This window comes from Rattus norvegicus, chromosome 20 (genome assembly GCF_036323735.1).
Source record: "Rattus norvegicus strain BN/NHsdMcwi chromosome 20, GRCr8, whole genome shotgun sequence".
Classification (NCBI taxonomy): Eukaryota; Metazoa; Chordata; class Mammalia; order Rodentia; family Muridae; genus Rattus; species Rattus norvegicus.
In genome coordinates this window covers 32071474-32091595 of record NC_086038.1, presented here as the reverse complement: position 1 = coordinate 32091595, position 20122 = coordinate 32071474, and the positions used below count along the sequence as shown (strand labels likewise).

Below are 20122 nucleotides of genomic sequence, written 5' to 3'. Positions count from 1 at the left end.
GGGAGCAAGCCAGTATAGGCAGCCCTTCTAGGCTTCGGTTCATGCCTAGGGTTTCTGCCTTGAGTTCCTACCCTGATTCCCTTTTCCAATGGACTGTAACTTTAGTCCAAACTAAACCAGTTCTTCCCCCAAACTTTTGGCCACTGTTTTTATCAGTGGTTTGGGGTTTTAATAAAAACCCAAAGTAAGACAGAAATTGATATTAGAGCATAGACTCTTACTGTGACAGACCTGGAAACAGAAGATACGTCGGTGTGTTGGAGTGTACGAGACACTGCTGGGGCAAAAGACGGTCTGTGTGCTCCCCTTCAGTCATTTCAAGCACAGCCCTAGCCTAGTATCTGACCTTAGGTTCTAAGAGGAAATGTCAGAGAGTAGTCAGTAGAGGTGGTCACAGAGTCTCTGAGACGCTATTATCAAAGAGAGGATACTCGGGAGACATGTCCCCAACTAGTTTCATCAGGTTGCCAGCTCTACTTATACCTTCTGTTGATGAGGAAGCTACAGTGATACTCAGATACTTATGTTCATACCTATGGCCTTATGTACTCTTTGGCCATGAGAATTAGATGATTTTAGTTGGCATTAGTGCTCCTTTTCCTTGGGCTATTCCAAAGAGAGCCCTATCCCCAATCAAAAAGGACAGCTTGTGTGTGTGTGTGTGTGTGTGTGTGTGTGTGTGTGTTTGTGTGTGTGTTTGTGTGTGTGTGTGTGTGTGTGTGTGTGTGTGAGAGAGAGAGAGAGAGAGAGAGAGAGAGAGAGAGAGAGAGAGAGAGAGAGATTTGGATAACGATCCTATCTTGCTGTGTGGTTGTATTTTAACTTGCTTGTGGTGGAGCAGACCATATCTCTATGTTGACTCTAATGAGTTGCTGTTGACATCCTGATTCTAAAGCAGCAGGAGGTCATTTCCTTTTATCCCTTTGACGTAGGTGACTGAGTACATAGAGGCAGGGAGAAACACAAAGATGTTTGTGTCTGCTTATGATTATTGTGAGACTTTGGGAGGGATTGTATCAGAGGAAGGTTATGAAAATTATAGAAAGGCCTTCTAAAGACAAACCAGTGTGACGGATGAACCGTCTACCTCTAGTCCACCGACAGTGGGCAGGGCATTTGCCAGAAGTATTCAGAAGGAGAGAGCTCTCCTCAAGATCCAAGACACTAAAACACCATTCTATGGAGAGAGCAGATAGAAGAATATTCCATGGGGCTCAGGTATAATTAGTAGGTGGAGACAAGGAACAAAGTTGGGCTGGTGAATCAGTGGTTGGTCTTTCTGCTAGTAGCATGTAGAGTCTGTGGGTAAATGATTTCATCGTTTAACTCATATTCCCTTCATCCACAGCAAGGGTGGGGCATGAGTGAGGCTGTAAGCTGGAGCTCCCAGGGACTGTGGAGGGCAGTAAAGGAGGTATTATCTAGATTGTCAGGGAAGATAGCAGTACAAATGAAATAGAACATACCAATCCTGCTCATTGGAAGCACATTTTCTTTTCTTTCTTTCTCTTTTTTATTCTTTAATCTTTTTCTTATAGTCTAGTTGTTATCCCCCCTCCTGGTCCACCCTTTGACTGTTCCTCATCCTATACCTCCTCTACCATCTCCAAGAGGATGTCCCCACCCTTCCACACCCACCCCACCAGACCTCCCCACTCCCTGAGGCCTCAAGTCTCTTGAGTGTTAGGTGCCTCTTCTCTCACTGGGGCCAGACCAGGCAGTCCTCTGCTGTATATGTGTCAGGGGCTTCATATCAGCTGGTGTGTGCTGTCTGGTTGGGGACTCAGTGTCTGAGAGATCTTGGGGGTCCAGGTCAGTTGAGACTGCTGGTTTTCCTATGGGGGTCACCATCCTCCTCAGCTTCTTCCAACTTTTCCCTAATTCAACCACAGGGGTCCCTGGTTTCTGTCCAATGGTTGGGTGCTAGCATCTGAATCTGACTCTTTTAGCTGCTTGTTGGGCCTCTCAGAGGGCAGCCATGCTAGGCTCCTGTCTGAAGCATATTTTCCTCTTGAACTAGTCAGGTCATAGCTCACGGAGGAAAAAGCTCCACGACTTGCCTTAGTCATTTTTGTGTTAATCATTGAGTATCTTGTGCAGAGTCTCATCTTCTGATGTGATTCCCTCCTACTGCTTGCTTGCATCTCCAGAGGTTTTTGACAGCTCTTTGTCTAGAAGATAGGTCCCATTCGACTCTCCAATATTGGTTATTTCACAATTTAAAATTGAGGAAATGCAACAGTTTTAGTTCAGTACTTAGCTGGTATGATTAAGAGAGCACGAATGCCAGCTCAAAATTTCTAACTCGCGTCCCTTGGGCACATTTTCAGTATTAATCAAAAGATCTTATTTCTGTCAATCTTTGAACACATTTTGTTCGTTGTTCTAGTCTAAGAGCATAGAAATCTGTACTTTGTGCCCTCACTATGTCGCTTGATATTTTTCCAGTTCCAGAAACTGCGCCTTTCATCACGAACATCGAAAGCTCGAGCCCTGACACTGTGGAGGTCAGCTGGGCTCCACCCTATTTCCCAGGTGGACCTATTTTGGGTTATAATTTAAGGCTGATCAGTAAAACTCAAAAATTAGATTCAGGGACACAGAGAACCAGTTTCCAGTTTTATTCTACTCTTCCAAACACCACTTACAGGTAAGAGATAAACAGAGAAATTGCACCAGCCTTAATGCAGGCATGATGATGATTTAAAAAAAATATGGCTAAAAATCAGTTAAGTGTATTTAGAAACATGACACTGACTCTATTCCATTGTATTGCAGTTGTCCCTTTTCTCAAATTTCCTTGTGTATTAGATCACACAATCCTAAACAGAAAATGTTTTCAATATATCAAATGATCCTTTTAAATATGAGGCAATAATAACACATATACCATGGCTGTGATTTGTTTATTTAATCAAACATCAAGAGAAATAAGGAGGTAAAATCCTGTTAGTGGTATTTTTTTTTATTAACCACCGAAGATTATTTTATTATTGTTAGCTTCTCTGGCCTTTACTGAGACTTCTTTAAACAAGGGGGAAATGGAGGTCATGCAGATAGCAGAGTTCAGCTTCTGACCTCAGTGACCCTGAACTATTCCGTGGGGAATGCAAACAAGGACATGATTGATGGTCTCTGGTTGCTAAGCAGTGACACTGAGTAACTAGGTCTGTTCACTACCACAGGATCTCTAAATAGAATCCCTGTCGCCCCTATATTTATCTCATGTTCACAGCATGCCATGTGAAACACGTCTCTCCAAATTGTGTTTGGAATAGGTTTTCTATCGCAGCAGTCAATGAAGTCGGTGAGGGGCCAGAAGCAGAATCTATGATTACCACTCCATCCCCAGCAGGTATGGTCTAGGTTTTTCCTTTCTGTTACGTAGAGATACGTGTTAACTGAGGTTAAGGTCAGAGTTCAGGGGTCATATGGAAGACCTCAAGATCCCTTCACTTTATGCACGTTCTTCTTTTGGTACCTGTAATTTTAAGTTTTACATTATTCTACACATTTGACAAATAGGTTAGATAGATAGTTGATATGAGAATTTTGAGATTTTGAAAAATAGAATGAAAAAGGCAGGCATTTTAAGAAAGATGGCTTCAAACAAATTTTTGGTTTTAGTTTAAATCAACAAGTATGGTAATATGCATTTACGAATTGAGGAGTTAGATATAAACTTCCTTATCATGACACAGCTTCACATGTGTATTGTTACATTGAACATTTTCCTAGCCTCCTTTAATATTTTAATTACACACAAACATAAAAATTTAAATATTAACTCTTTGAAAATTCAGTCCGTGAATTTACTTTACTTTTTTGTAAGTTTTCCTTTTCGGTTACTGTTTTTAAACAATTACCTTGATGTCATTTATGATTGGCCAATATTTTTGGCTGATCCTAGACTCTAGGAAAAGAGAGGTATTTTTGTCATGCATGAACCATGGCCAAAGGAAAAGTTAAATATAGAGCAAGGTTAAGTTTGCTGTGTGACTATTGCTTACCATTTATTAATTGCCCAGAAGCATCTATCACCCACGGACCTTGCATCACTTTCCAGCTAAACAGGATATCAGAGTTCTGATTTTATTTCACATTTTATTTCGAGATTTTTCTCCTGCTTGAAACACCTTCAACATAGCTCGAGTTACACAACAACCCGCGTTGCTTGAGGCTGGATTACACCTACCAAGAAAATTATCTTGACGGGGGATAATGATTTAACATCTATTGGAACAAGGACATTAAGATCGTGTAATATGTCACACGATATGGTCACGTAGTCCTACCTGACTGTCATCGTATTTCCTACCCCCAGCCATGGATTTATGGAGATTATGCCACAGCTGCAATACCTCTAGAGTAACTCCAGAAAATTTAGTCAGTCTTTTTAAAAAAGTACTGTCTCCCTTATGTAGAAGAATTAAAACTTTTTGTGTTGGTTTGTGTATGGTTGGTCCGTCTGCCTATAAATCATGTTTTTCAGTTCAAGAAGAAGAACAATGGCTCTTTTTATCCAGAAAAACTTCTCTAAGAAAGAGGTCTTTGAAGTACTTAGTAGACGAAGCACATTGCCTTTGGTCAGATGCTATACGTCATAATATTACAGGTCAGTCTGACAGAATCATGTTCTTTTACTATGAAAAGAAGTATTTCGGATTTCCAACAGAAAACTTCTAGAATAGAGGAATATTAAAAGTTGCTCTTGGATCCCAGAGCTAGGTATGGTTCATCTGTTTCTGAGTTATTGATTATTGGGATCCCATAGATCCCTGAAACAGTATAGGATATTGTCAGTACTCCTGGTTATCCTCCAGAACTTGATAGAAGACACAGTTTCTGAAGACTCCCAAATTTTAGTCATAGAACATGGAGAAATCACACAGTGTACTGACCTGGAAACTTTATCCTTTCTGGATAGCTTTCGTAGTGCTGAAATGGTCAAAGCACACTGTAGAGTGACTATAGGGAAACTATTTTCTGACTACGACGAAGAAGTTCTGTGTATGAACTTGTGAATGTGACCAAATGCATGAGACCTATGCAAGATCAAGCCAGAAAAAAAATCCCAGCATGGATGGGGGAGGGTTGAAAAAAATCCTCTATTTGAGAGGGTCTATTGACAACTGCTGGCTGCTGGGAGATGGAGAGTGACTGTTTTTCTATGACCCCTGAGAGGCTGCCCGTATTCCCAAGTGGCCCCATACTCATTCATATACTAGCAACACTATGTGGACACAGGGGGCTTGAAAAGAGAATACACGAGGGAAGAGTGGTTGGGATAGACAAAGAATTAGAGGGGAACAAATGAGGGATGGATTTGATCCAAGGACATTTATGAAACTCTCAAACAATAAAATAATATCCAAACATGCTTTTGTGTCTGGAGATGTAGCCCAGATAGGGCACATGCTTAAACATGCCTGAGTGAGGTCTTAGAGACCTTCTTCAGCGCAAAACAAACAACCCCACATCAAGTCCAAATTTCCAGTGATGCTAGAATTTACGCTCCTGAATATTTGTGTATTATACTATTCTAAATTCTTCTAGTATTTTTATAGACATTATGAAAATACCCAACATATTTGTACATATAAGTTACATGTACTAGAAGAATTTAGAAGGATATTTTTAAATTATAAGAACTTCTGTTTGACTTTAATAAATAGTAAAGACAAGTTTGCTTCTAAGTCTTGTCATCCCTGGGGACATTTAACCACGTGTATGTGCTTTCTTGGCTCTTCTAGGAATATCAGTCAACACTCAGCAGGAAGTGGTTTATTTCTCAGAAGGAACCATCATATGGATGAAGGGGGCTGCTAACATGTCTGATGTGTCTGACCTGAGGATCTTTTATCGAGGCTCAGCTCTAGTCTCTTCTATCTCTGTAGACTGGCTTTACCAAAGGATGTATTTCATCATGGATAATCGGGTTAGTTAGAGGGACTATGACTAGTCGTACGTACAAACAAGCATATCTGGTGGTATCCACAGGTATGACTCACTGATTGCTGACTTCAGATACTAGATTAGCAATGAATAATGGACTTAATTTACGAAATGCTCTGCCCTATTATTAAGTCATCATTATTTGTGGCTTACCCCCCCCTTCTTTATTAAATTGGGTATTTCTTATTTACATTTCAAATGTTATTCCCTTTCCTGGTTTTCAGGTCAAAATCCCCCTAACCCCTCCCCCTCCCCTTCTTTATGGGTGTTCCCCTCCCAATCCTCCCCCCATTACCACCCTCCCCCAACAATCATGTTCACTGGGGATCCAGCCTTGGCAGACCCAGGGCTTCCCCTTCCACTGGTGCTCTTACTAGGCTATTCATTGCTACCTATGAGGTTGAAGCCCAGGGTCAGTCCATGTATAGTCTTTGGGTAGTGGCTTAGTCCCTGGAAGCTCTGGTTGCTTGGCATTGTTGTTCATATGGGGTTTCAAGCCCCTTCAAGCTCTTTCAGTCATTTCTCTGATTCCTTCAACGGGGGTCCCGTTCTCAGTTCAGTGGTTTGCTGCTGGCATTCGCCTCTGATTTGCTGTATTCTGGCTGTGTCTCTCAGGAGAGATCTACATCCAGTTCCTGTCAGCCTTATTTGTGGCTTTTTTTTTTTTTGGTTCTTTTTTTCGGAGCTGAGGACCGAACCCAGGGCCTTGCGCTTCCTAGGTAAGCGCTCTACCACTGAGCTAAATCCCCAGCCCCTATTTGTGGCTTTTTATGGTTATAAGTTTTTATTAATGATACTTTATCTGCCTGTTATCACTGTGAGACTGTCCATCATGGGCAGAATCTGCTGCGAGCATCTTTAATTATATGGTAACCTGGATTGATTTTAGTAGGTCTCTGAGAATATGTCAGTACTGGAATCTTTGAGAACTCTCTCTGTGTTTCCTGTTTTCATTTTATTTATTTATTTATTTATTTATTTATTTATCTATTTATTTATTTATTTTTTAAATAGTTGTTGTAAGTGAGTTTTTTTTTTTATTTTATTTTATGTATGTGAGTACACTGTAGCTGTCTTCAGACATACCAGAAGAAGGCATCAGATCTCATTACAGGTGGTTGTGAGCCACCATGTGGTTGCTGGGAATTGAACTCAGGACCTCTGGAGGCGCAGTCACGGCTGAACCATCTCTCCAGCCCCAGTTTTCATTTTATAAGTGCATGTTTATTGCAATGAACAGAGGGCAACCACTCTACCTGAAACCCAGACACTTTTAGTGTACAATGAAAGTTTGGAAAATAATTGGGTACCTCCATAAACCAAGAAAACATACAAATTACTGGTACTAATAGACTATAAGCTGATTAGGACATAAGATACACTGTTCCTGGGGTTGGGGATTTGGCTCAGTGGTAGAGCACTTGCCTAGCAAGCGCAAGGCCCTGGGTTCGGTTCCCAGCTCCGGAAAAAAAAAAAGATACACTGTTCCTTTTGTTTTTTCATACTGAGTATTTTTGTATAGCCCAAGTTGGCCCATTATCCATGATCTTCCTGCATCTGCTTCCTCAGGATTACAGCTATGCACCAATTAAATTACCCTTTAATACATTTTCAAAGAGTCCATAGTCATCGTCACAATTTCAAGCACAGAACTGCTCAGGAAATACTTGGTGGCCACGATGAATGCAGACAAACGTTAATCCCATTGGTATACTTTTTCGTTCTCTAGGTGCATGTCTGTGACTTAAAGCATTGCTCAAATCTTGAGGAAATCACTCCATTCTCTATTGTTGCACCTCAAAAAGTTGTGGTTGATTCCTACAATGGGTAAGTGTTAGCTTTGTGAGCATGAGTTCGCTTCCACTGGCAAGAATGTCTGTGAATCCCTCTTGTGATCAGAACACTATAGCACCGAATGAGCCCATTTGAGTGCCTCATTTTAGGTCAATTTAATTAAAATTGCTTTCAAATTTGATGGCTTCCTCTTCAACAACAAACTACAGTTACATGGAAATGACCTTTTGTTAGAGACCTTGGGACCATGAGTCTAGTACGAGATTTGACGCTACTTTGTGATGGGAATCAGTATCTCCTTGCTCTCTTTTACAGCCACTGTGAGAAGCTACTTCATTATTGCCTCTGTAGCTGAGCCGTACAGTGCTACTTAAACTTCTGGCCTGGCTCTTATGTCTACCAAGAGGCCGACTGAATAAGTAGGCTGCTAGACATCTACCCTCATGTGATGGGAGTTGATGGTTGAGAACAAGTACAGATTTCAAGTATAGGACTCCTATTCTCTGGTGTGAAAAATGAAGCAGACAAAACTAGCAAACAAACAGAACCCCAACACATTTGGGCTCAGCCAAGCTGTTCAGGTGCAGAGAGTTCCCTAGCAAGCAGGTCTGTCTCACTACTTTTGACAATGAGCTGTATCATCCTGAGAATGAGATGAAGACACATTGTGTATGTTAAATGTTCATTTGTGTGTTTTGACCGAAATATAGAAAGTTATTTTGGGGGCTTATTTCTTTTTTTCATTTTTTTCTTCTATTGAATATTTTATTTATATTTTAAATGTTATCCCCATTCCTGGTTTCCTTTCTGAAAAGCCCCTATCCCATCCCCCCTCCCCCTGCTTCTATACTGTGCTCACCCAACCAACCACCCACTCTTTCCCACCTCCCTCCCTGGCATTCCCCTACACTGGGCCATTGAGCCTTCACAGGACCAAGGGTCTCTATCCCATTGATGCCTTACAAGGCCATCCTCTGCTACATTTCTGGCTGGAGCCATGGGTCACTCCATGTGTACTCTTTGGTTGGTGGTTTAGTCCCTTGGAGCTCTTGGGGGTCTGGTTGGTTGATATTGTGTTCTTCTTATTGGGTTGCATAAGAAGCAACCCTTCAGCTCCTTCAGTCCTTTCTCTAACTCTTCCATTGGGGAACCATTCTCAATAGAATGGTTGGCTACAAGTATCTGCCTCTGTATTTGTCAGGCTCTGACAGAGTCTCGCAGGAGACAGCTATATCAGGCTCCTGTCAGCATGCACTTCTTGGCATCAGCAATAGTGTCTGAGTTTCGTGGCTATATATGGGGTAGATCCCCAGGTGAGGCAGTCTCTGAATGGCTTTTCCTTCAGTCTCTGCTCCACATTTTGTTTCCCTATTTCCTCCTGTGACTATTTTGTTCCCCCTTCAGAAGGACTGAAGCACCCACACTTTGATCTTCCTCCTTCTTGAGCTACATGTGGTTTGTAAATTGTATTTTGGGTATTCCAAGCTTTTGGGCTAATATTCATTTATTAGTGAGTACATATCATGTGTGTTCTTTTGTGATTGGGTTACCTCACTCAGGACGATATTTTCTAGTTCCATTCATTTTGCCTAAGAATTTCATGAAGTCATTGTTTTTAATTTCTGAGTAATATTCCATTCTATAAATGTACCACATGTTCTGTATCCATTCCTCTGTTGAAGGGCATCTGGGTTCTTTCCAGCTTCTGGCTATTATAAATAAGGCTGCGATGAACATAGTGGAGCACGTGCCTTTTGTATATGTTGGGGCATCTTTTGGGTATATGCCCAAGAGAGGTATAGCTGGATCCTCAGGCAGTTCAATGTCCAATTTTCTGAGGAACCTCCAGACTGATTTCCAGAATGGTTTTACCAGTTTGCAATCCCACCAACAATGGAGGAGTGTTCCTCTTTCTCCACATCCTCACCAGCATCTGCTGTCACCTGAGTTTTTGATCTTAGCCATTCTGACTGGTGTGAGGTGAAATCTCAGGGTTGTTTTGATTTGCATTTCCCTGATGACTAAGGATGTTGAACATTTCTTTAGGTGCTTCTCAGCCATTCTATATTCCTCAGTTGAGATTTTTTTGTTTAGCTCTGTACCCCATTTTTAAATAGGGTTATTTGGCTCTCTGGAGTCTATCTTCTTGAGTTCTTTCTATATTTTGGATATTAGCCCTCTATCAGATGTAGGATTGGTAAAGATCTTTTCCCAATCTGTTGGTTGCCGTTTTGTCCTATTGACAGTGTCCTTTGCCTTACAGAAGCTTTGTAATTCTATGAAGTCTCTTTGTCTATTGACAAATTTGTCTATTGATCTTAGAGCATAAGCCATTGGTGTTCTGTTGAGGAAATTTTCCCCAGTGCCCATGTGTTCGAGGCTCTTGCCCAGTTACTTTTCTATTAGTTTCAGTGTATCAGGTTTTATGTAGAGGTCCAAGACAGAAAAGGTTTGCAAGAATTTTTTTGAGTATTTTTGCGCCAATATTCATAAAGGAAATTGGTCTGAAGTTCTGTTTCTTTGTTGGGTCTTTGTGTGGTTTAGATATAAGCGTAATTGTGGCTTCATGTAATGAACTGGTTAGTGTTCCTTCTGTTTCTATTTTGTGTAATAGTTTGAAGAATATTGGTATTAGGTCTTCTTCGGAGGACTGATAGAATTCTGCACTAAACCCATCTGGTTCGGGCTCTTTTTGGTTGGCAGGCTTTTAGTTCTTTTTATCGGAGCTGTGGACCGAACCCAGGGCCTTGCGCTTCCTAGGTAAGCGCTCTACCACTGAGCTAAATCCCCAGCCCGGTTGGCAGGCTTTTAATAACTGCTTCTATTTCTTTAGGAGGTTGTTTAGATAATTTTATCTGATCCTGATTTAACTTTGGTACCTCGTCTCTGTTTGTGTACATATATATGAATGATTCATGTGTCCTTTTGACTGCATTATCCTCATATCACAATGCTGCTCCTTTCTAAATGTTAAACTGCACCTATACTTACAGCTTTTTATGAATATGCATGTACACAGTGGGTTATGGTCCACATGTGAGGGAGAGCAGGTGGTGTTTTTCTGTCTGAGTTTGAGTAGCTCAGTTTCTGTACTCATCCATTTTCCTACAAATTTCATGGTTTCATTTTTCTTTTCAACTGAATATTATTACTGAATAATATTAAAAACAATCCGGTTGGCATATGTCCCATATTTTCACTATCCATTCTAGATTGATTTTATTTCCTTGCTATGACAAGCAGCATAGTAATAAACATGGGTGCAACAATCTCTATGGTGGGCTATAGGGTTCTCAGGGGTATATGCCTGGATTACATGGTACTTCTGTTTTAAATGTTAAAATGGTAAATTTAAACTGATTTACACAATGGCTATATTAACTTGCTTGCCCACTGCAGTGAACTTTTGTGTACCCTCGTCAACATTTGTTGTCATGTTTCTTGATAACAGCCATTCAGACTATGGTAAGGTGGCATCTCAAAGCAGTTGTAATTTGCATTTCCTTTGTGTCTAGAGATGATGGACACTTTTACAAAACGGCCATCTGTGCTTCTTCTTTTGAAAACTTCTATTGAACTCATTGGTCTATTTATTGATTGGCAGTTTTATTTCCTTAGTATTTGGTTTCTGCTATTCCTTGTAAATTCTTGATTTTATCCCCCTTTCTGAAGTGTGACTAGTTAAGATTTTCTTCTGTTCTATGGGGCGTTAACCTGCTCTGTTCATAGTATACTTTGCTGTGCATTCACTTGAAAACTATGAAGTCCTGTCTACTGATACTTGGGGCTAGTTCCTATTCTGTTTAGAAAGTTCTTCCCTACCCAGTGTCTTGAAGCATATTCTGTTTTCTTCTAGCATTTGCAATTTTTCAATCTTTTTTTTTATTCATCTGAGACAGGCGCATGCATGTGCGTGTGCGTGTGCGTGTGCGTGTGCGTGTGTGTGTGTGTGTGTGTATCCCAGATTGTCCTGGAACTAACTCTGTAGACCAGAGTGGCCTTGAGCTTAAATAAAGTGCTGGAAATAAAGGTGCACCACTGGCCTCCAGACTGCTGGATTTAAAGGCATGGGCCATCACAATAAACCTCCCTTAAAAAACCACCATTGTCTGGTTTTTCAAGTTTTAAATGAAAATTTTAATTATTAGTCACACCACCTGAATGCACCCAGTCTTGTCTGGTCCAGTTCTGATTTCTCTCATTTGTGAGGGTCTGAGTATAGGGAATGTATGGAATGCTCTGTTGTTGGTGGTGGTTACAGAACATAAGTCATTCTGTGGATAATGAACTTCACTCAGCAAGTCAGTCTTCCTAGGCTAGCACAGTGAGATAATCAGTGACTCCTGTTTCCCATTAGAATAACATGGATCTGTGCTTACATTTTGAAGCATAATCTGAAATGATCATGATCATTAGGGTCTATATCAATTTGCTCTTGTTTCTCCTAATAATCATTTCTATAATAATAATAATGATAATGATAATAATAATCTTTCTCCTAATATTCATTTTATCCTGAGGTAGGTCTCTTTGCTAGGCAGTGAAGTTGGGATACAAGTTGAGCTGGTCATCATCTTAGCTGTTTTGCAATGACCCAGGATAGAGCCCTCTGCATCAGGCCCTGCCTTCTGACCTTCTCCTTTGACAGGGCAGTTTCTATAAAAATCAGCACAAGCCTTTCAGCACGTTTGAGGTCTTTCAGGAGACGTAACTTGTGCAGCGGTTTGCAGCTGTCCTGGCGTTCACAGTGGTGTCCTTCATGTAGTTCATTTTGCACCATTGTATCACGCCCTTAAGGAGTTTCGAGTTGACATGAACCTTGACCCATCCCTTCATCCCACCCTTTGCATCCTCCTCTCGCTTCTGTTCTTTTCTTCTCACTCTCTTTTCTTCTTCCTTCCTTCCTTTCCTTCTCCCATAGTGATCTGAGTCGAAGCTCTGCTTTCTTCCCAGCCACAGTTCGAGGACTATGCTTCCTTAACCCAGACCGCGTTTCTTCTAAGCGTCTCCAGGCACATTTAACAATATTGAGTTTTGTAGGGCAGATGTTCTGTTTGTCCACTACCAACCTCGCTTGAGGCAAATGACCTGGAGTTATATCTCAAAGTGAGTTTGTTTCTCAGGGTTTTACTTTAGGCTGGAATGTGGGTGCAGTTTTAAAGGTTTGGGACGATCAATAAGAGTGGTAAGAGTGGACTGAGTAAGGAGAAGAAAAAAAAATGGCTTAATAGTTGTGATGCCAGTTGGAACGTAACAAGATGTGGGGTTATAATAAGATATATTAAACTGTATGAACTCGCTAGCATCCATTCATGATCCCAAATTCTAAATCAGCTATTAACTAATGATTTTATGTACCAGTTAACTTTTAAAAATAGTTATTTTCTGCGTATGAGTGTTTTGCTTACCTGTGCACCAATTATATGCCTGGTTTCTGAGGAGGCCAGAAGAAGGGTATCAAATCTCTTAGCCCTGAAGTTACGGATGGTAACTATGTGGGTGCTTGGAATTGAACCCAGGTCCTCTAGAAGAGCAGCAAGTGCTCTTAAGTGATGAACCATTTTTCTAGCCCCATTGGCGAAGATTTTACTTTGATGTTTGTTTTTCTGTTAAATATTAACTCATGTGTTTTCCTTTTCCATGTTGAAAGATCACCTGCTTATTGTTATGAGCTTACCACAGGGCATATATCTTCAAACTGTCTTTATTTCGTGTGTGTGTGTGTACTTGTCTGTTTGTGTACACATCGTGACTAAATGTCAAAGCTGGGTGCTCTCTGTTATCATACTCTGTTTCGTGAGACAGGGTCTCTCACTGAACCCATAGTTTGACATTTTCTGGTAGGCTGGTTTGCCAATGAGCCTCCAGGGTTACGTCCCCACTCTCACGGGAGTTTCTGCTGTGCACAGCTGTGGTTGGCTTTCACATGGCTTCCGGAGCTCCACATTCAGCTCTTCATGCTTACCTGGAAGCACTTGACTCACTTGGCCATCTCTCCAGCCCTAGCTATTTGATTTTCACGTCATATGCTTACCTCTCAAATCTTTGAAGATACTTTCTAATCTTAACTCTGATTCCTCATAACGTCCCGTGTAAGCACTGAAAGACAGAGCATCATAGAACAGGATGGAGTTTCCAACTTCTGACGGTAATCGGTAGGGCATCTGTTCAGCTCTGACCTTTTGCACCATAAGAAATCCTGGGATGCATGATACTGGTTGTGTAAGGCAATTAGCCTGGAAAGTTACAAAGCCACCCATGTGCTGATTTATATCAGGCTTTTTTTTTGTCTGTCTGCCAGGTATGTCTTTTATCTCCTAAGAGACGGCATTTATAGAGTCCATCTTCCTTTGCCGTCTGTCAGGGACACCAAAGCTGTGCGTATTGTGGAGAGTGGCACATTAAAGGACTTCGCAGTAAAGCCGCAGTCCAAGCGAATCATTTACTTCAATGGCACCATGCAAGTCTTCATGTCGACATTTCTGGATGGCTCGGCATTCCACAGGGTTCTGCCGTGGGTCCCCCTTGCGGATGTGAAGAGCTTTGCTTGTGAAAACAATGACTTCCTCATCACAGATGGCAAGGCCATTTTCCAACAGGACTCTCTGTCTTTCAATGAGTTCATCGTGGGATGTGACCTGAGTCACATAGAAGAATTTGGGTTTGGTAACTTGGTCATCTTTGGCTCCTCCGTCCAGTCGTACCCTCTGCCAGGCCATCCACAGGAGGTCTCGGTGCTGTTTGGTTCTCGAGAGGCCCTTATTCAGTGGAAGCCTCCGATTCTCGCCATAGGAGCCAGTGAGCACCTTCCTTGCATTTATTATTAGACCTGTAGTAGGAGGGTCTTTATACTCCATGGGTAGACCCCAAAAGAATAGCCCATCCATTTTTAGATATATGAGAGATACTGACTTTCTAGTTTGGTGACTAGCCAGGTGGATACACACTTGGGCTAGGGGCTTGCATGAATTTCGGCCATTCCCTCAAAGCTTTCTGAACTTGTCTCTCCATCTCTGGATAGACAGAATGCATATGGTAGGAAGCAAGTAGGCTCTGGAACCTTTTAGGGGAAGAAAATGGTGTCATAGTTAGGACTGTATTGCTCTAAAGAGACAACATGACCATGACAATTCTTATAAAGGGAACATTTCATTGGGATTGGCTTACCATTCAGAGATTTAGTGCATTATCATCATGGTGGGAAGCATGGTGGCATACATGTAGATCTGTTGCTAGAGAGGTAGCTGAGAGTTTCATATCCAGAAGGGCAAAGCAGCAGGAAGAGACAATGAGTCACTAGGCCTGGGTTGGGCTTCTGAAACCTCAAAGCCGACCCCCAGTGACACACTCCTCCAACAAGGTCACACCTCCAATAATGCCAGTCCCAATGTGTCTATGGGGGACATTTTCATTTTTTCCATCCATTTACTTATTTATTCACGTTATATCCCAACCACTCCCTCTCCCAGCTCCCCTCTCACACAGCCTCTTTTCTACCCCTTCCTATTCTCATCTGTGAAGGTGGAGGCCCTCTCCGGGTGAGAACTCACTCCAGCATATCAAGTCACTGCAAATGACTAAGCACATCCTCTCTCACAAGGCAGCCTAGTAGGGGAACAGGAGTCACAGGCAAGCAACAGAGTCAGAGACAGTCCTGCTCCAGTTGTTGGGGGGACCTGCATAAAGACCAAGCTGCACATCTGGGGTGTGTGTGTGTGTGTGTGTGTGTGTGTGTGTGTGTGTGTAGGGCTAGGTCCAGCCCAAGTATGCTTTTGGTTAGTGGTTTAGTTTCTGGGGGCCTATGGGGGCCATTTTCATTCAGACCACTGCAAAGGGTAAACGATTTCAGCTTTGTGAACAGATGGTCTCTGTTATTACTGCTGAACTCTGTGCTGCTGTGGAAGCAGTTATAGACCATATATGGATAGTTGAGGCTGTAAGTGGATAGCTGAGTCTATAAGTGGACAGCTGAAGTTGTGTTTGAGCATAACTTTGCTGACTGAAATAGGCAGTGAACAGCTTTGCCCCATGGATCACCTTTTGCAAGCCTCTGATCCATCAGACAGTGATATTTAGTGAGCCTTGACAATTTTCTACTTTCTGACAAGCTGGTTATGCCTATTTGCTACATACCTCCAAAGACAGCTGAGGAGGGCTGCAGAGGTAGCTCAGTTGGTCACGTGCTTGCTTACCACTCACTAAGCCCTGAGCTCAGTCCCCAGCAATGCATCAAACTGGTTGTGGTGGTTCACACCTGCAATTCAGGAGGTAAAACTAGGAAAGTTAGAAGGTTAGAAGTTCAAGGTCAAGGTCATCGTCAGCTACATAGGACGTTTGAGGCTCGTTTGGGATACATGAGTATATCTTGGTCTTTCACACACACATGGAGAATGAATTGGCAAAGTTCCTCCCAAGTTGACTTTGCTTCTTGTTATTAATCTAGTTCTTTTTCTAAATTAAGAGCCTGGTTATACTTGGTAGTGTCATTGAGATCCCTCTAACACATAGAATGACAGTCTTAGCTGGGAATAGTAGCACATAGCTTAGTTAGCCCTTGAGAGGTTGAGGCAGGAAGATTTATAAATTCAAGGCAAGCCTGGGCTACATGGTGAAATCCAAACTCAAAACTGTTTTTAAAAGTACATTCTCACAGCCTTACTTGTTGGAAATACTATCTCCTTTTATAAAGCTAAGGTGAGTGGCCTTGGAGGAATGGGCATGGTTAGCACCTTTACCATCACACTGACCCAGCTAGTAGAATAAGCAGGACAACTAATGGCTCTGCATTTGAGCAAGGTTACCGACCAGTTTTTGAGACTTCCTCAGTCTGTCCTCCTGGTGTCGTTCTGGACAATGTCATTATTTAACTCTTTAGGTCCTTCCGCCTGGCAGAACTGGACTTATGAGGTCAAAGTTTCCTCCCAGGACATTCTGGAAACCACTCAAGTTTTCTTGAACATAAGCAGGACTGTGCTGAATGTACCCAAGCTGCAAAGTTCTACAAAGTACATGGTGTCTGTGCGAGCAAGTTCTCCTAAAGGCCCAGGCCCATGGTCAGAACCCTCAGTGGGTACTACCTTGGTACCAGGTAAGAAGATGTTCTGGGTCTAGGAAGCGATTCAAACAACAAATTTGAATTTTCTTGCTTCAGATATTATCAAGACATAGGAATGAGCGGTGTTGATCTCTTGAGGGTGAATTTTCTGATATCAAGGAATCAAATAAACCACCATAGATATTTGTGCTTCTTACCTGATATGCACTGAGACAGAGTTGAAGAAATCTCATGTTTCTTCCTCATCGATTTCTTCCTAGTTTATTAAGAATATTAGGTTTTGGAGAAATTGAAGGGTCTATGAGTAGCACTGAATTTCACTCTCTTGGCTGAAAGAAATGGTGTTTTATATATATATATATACATATATATATATACATACATATATATTCATATAGACTATATTATGATGTAGTCATTATCATAATTGCTTCTGGATTCTCAGAACAAGATAATACAAAAGAGCCAGCTGTGGTGACAGTGGCATGACCACGGGTGTCTGGTATGGCATTGTGAGGTAACTCTTCTAGAGGCAGTTTGAGTGTATCTCCTTCTTTATATCACTTTTCAAATATTTATGTGAAAATCAGAATAACATTTAACAGGATAGATGAGTCTACTAAACAGATGCAATTGCTTATGGTATTTTGTAATATTTTCTCAAAATGTTGGTATTTTATGTTAAAAAACAGTATGCTTTAGTTGGCTGTCTTGGCACACAGCTTTAATCACAGCACTTGGGAAGCAGAGGCAAGCAGATCTCTATGAGTTTGATGCCAGCCTGGTACTACATAGAGAAACCCTGCCTTAAAAAAGTATGCTTTATGTCATATTTCTTATTAATTTCTTTTTATTTTACCATCTAGCCACTGAGCCACCGTTCATCATGGCTGTGAAAGAAGATGGGCTTTGGAGCAAACCACTCAGTAGTTTTGGCCCAGGAGAGTTCCTATCCTCTGACGTAGGAAACGTGTCAGGTAGACACCCTCTCTCACCCAGGTGTACATTACTACTCCTGTGCCCTGCCAGGTGACTCAGCAAAGGAAGGACACTGAGTTGGCAGCCGGTGCTGTTGTTAAGAAAGTGTCAACTCTTAGGTAGGGGTGTTATTTATCGTGTGTACTTCAGAAGGACTTTGATTGATGCTCGTGAGTTTCAACGTATCAATATTGTCCCTCAAGAGCCACCTGCCTTGTTCCGCTATGACAGCTTTTCTTAAATGATTTATTGTGGCTTTGTTACAAGACTAGAATGGGAAGATTGCATTTTGAACAGAATATTGGGAACAACTGTTAAGGAGGAGGACTCTGAGATTGGAACAGGGCACTATTGCTAGAAGTGTTCTTTCTGAAGTGGTGTGACAGTGATCTGGCCTGAAGATGACCTCGTCTATAGTTATCAACTTGTTTTACATTTTGACTTGGTCATTAAATTAACAACAGCATTTCTGTCCAACAAGACAGCGGGACTAAGGTCAGAGTGATGATAGTCTAGAGAGTGTGACCTGGAGTTGTTTGAAACTTGATTCCCTCTCTTTGATCTTTGATGCCTCAGACAGAATAGATGGTCTCGTGGGAACTAAGAAAATGATGATTTGCTTATTTTCTATCACTGTTTTGGGAGTTAAATTAGATCACAGAGCACCTTGGACAATGTCAGACAGATACTCTGTGAGGGTTTGTTCTTCCGGGTTTGAGGGGTTGAGATTTGGAATTTATTTTACTGAAATATTCTTTTGAGGGTGTGTGAGAAAGGTTCTCACCATGAAGCCTTGGTTAGCCTGGGACATACTATATAGAGCAGGTTGGCCTCAAATATGCAGCCATCTAACTGCCTCTGCTTCTCAAGTACTGGGCACTAAGGCCTGCCTGCACCTCCACAACCAGCCCTTACTGAAATATGCTCAGCAGACCTGTAAGTTCTCTTGAATAGCTATGTCAATACTATAGTTTACAGGCATCGAGGGATTGACTTATCCCACTTCTATTAGCACACGTGGAGATAAATGATGTTTATTTGTTTTTATTTTGAGATATGGATTGGTATAACAACAGCCTCTACTACAGTGACACAAAAGGCAATGTGTATGTGCGGCCTCTGAATGGGATGGATATCTCGGAGAATTACCACATATCCAGCATTGCAGGAGCTTGTGCCTTGGCCTTTGAATGGCTGGGTCACTTTCTCTACTGGGCTGGGAAGACATATGTGGTAAGTCAGAGCCTCGCACCTTGGGTGCTCTAAAGTAAATGCTTGCCCATTTCAGTGACTTGCATGACATTGGGCCATTTCCCAGGCCTAGAATTAATATTTTAAGAATAAAAAAGTACAGGGCCTGGCATGTAATAGGTACTCAATAATTGTAAGAATTAGAATCAGAAAAATATGTCATAAAGGGGAGCAAGGAGAAGTCTCATACTCCATAAACAGTAACTCTATAAAGACTGAGAGTCTATGAAAATTCTTTTTCTCTCTTTTTCCTTTTTTGGTAGTTCATGGGGATAAAGAGAGCCTAGTGCATGCTGGGCAATGCTCTTCCACTGAACTCCATTTCCAGTCCCCAATCAAATACCAAGAATGTCACTGAGCAATGTGGTATATGACTTTCCTCTCACCTAGATCCATTCCAGAGCCAGTCCTGTATGAGATCTAGGCCAGCCATGGCTACCTAGAGAGACCATGAAAAATACAAGAAGGTATTCATAGATATTCTGACTGGATATATAAGTATGAATATCGGATGTTTTAACTCAACTTACTGCTCCTAGGAATGAAAATAAACCAGTTTTGTGGAACTATTTTGCCATGTCTGCTGGCTATCATTTCCTGAAGCTTAGTCAGTGCCACGGAATGATGATAAAAATATCTGTGGTTAAATGGGTAAATTAACATAGGGATGAGGGAGAGAATTTACTAACGATTGGGTTTCCCCGTTCACAAATAATGATGCCATCTGAAAAGAGTTATCTTGCCGTACTGTCACACTTTCTAGATTCAAAGGCAGTCTGTGTTAACGGGACACACAGACATTGTGACTCACGTGAAGCTGTTGGTGAATGACATGGCCGTGGATCCAGTTGGTGGCTATCTGTACTGGACGACGCTCTACTCGGTTGAAAGCACCAGACTCAATGGAGAAAGTTCTCTTGTACTACAGGCTCAGCCCTGGCTCTCTGGAAAAAAGGTGACAAAAATAAAAGTAGGATGTAATTATTTCATGACACTAAATGGTCAGACAGTGCTGCCTCCACTTACTTTAGTTGAGGTAGAATTAGAATAAGATCACTGTTAGAATAAGATTACTGTGTGACTGGCACT

The 20122-nt window shown here is 41.6% G+C and overlaps 1 protein-coding gene across 6 annotated transcripts in view; it reads left to right on the top strand.

Annotated features, from left to right (window-relative positions):
* Ros1 (ROS proto-oncogene 1, receptor tyrosine kinase) overlaps nt 1-20122 on the top strand; it is a 151348-nt gene that overhangs the window by 35080 nt on the left and 96146 nt on the right. For 3 of the 6 annotated variants that reach the window (XM_039098445.2, NM_012874.1, XM_063278974.1), the window contains 10 exon segments: nt 2449-2650; nt 3279-3355; nt 4493-4615; nt 5754-5938; nt 7685-7782; nt 14051-14547; nt 16625-16837; nt 17671-17781; nt 18837-19015; nt 19797-19988. In XM_039098445.2, the coding sequence (XP_038954373.1) occupies nt 2449-2650; nt 3279-3355; nt 4493-4615; nt 5754-5938; nt 7685-7782; nt 14051-14547; nt 16625-16837; nt 17671-17781; nt 18837-19015; nt 19797-19988 (1877 nt within the window). 6 annotated transcript variants of the gene reach the window in all.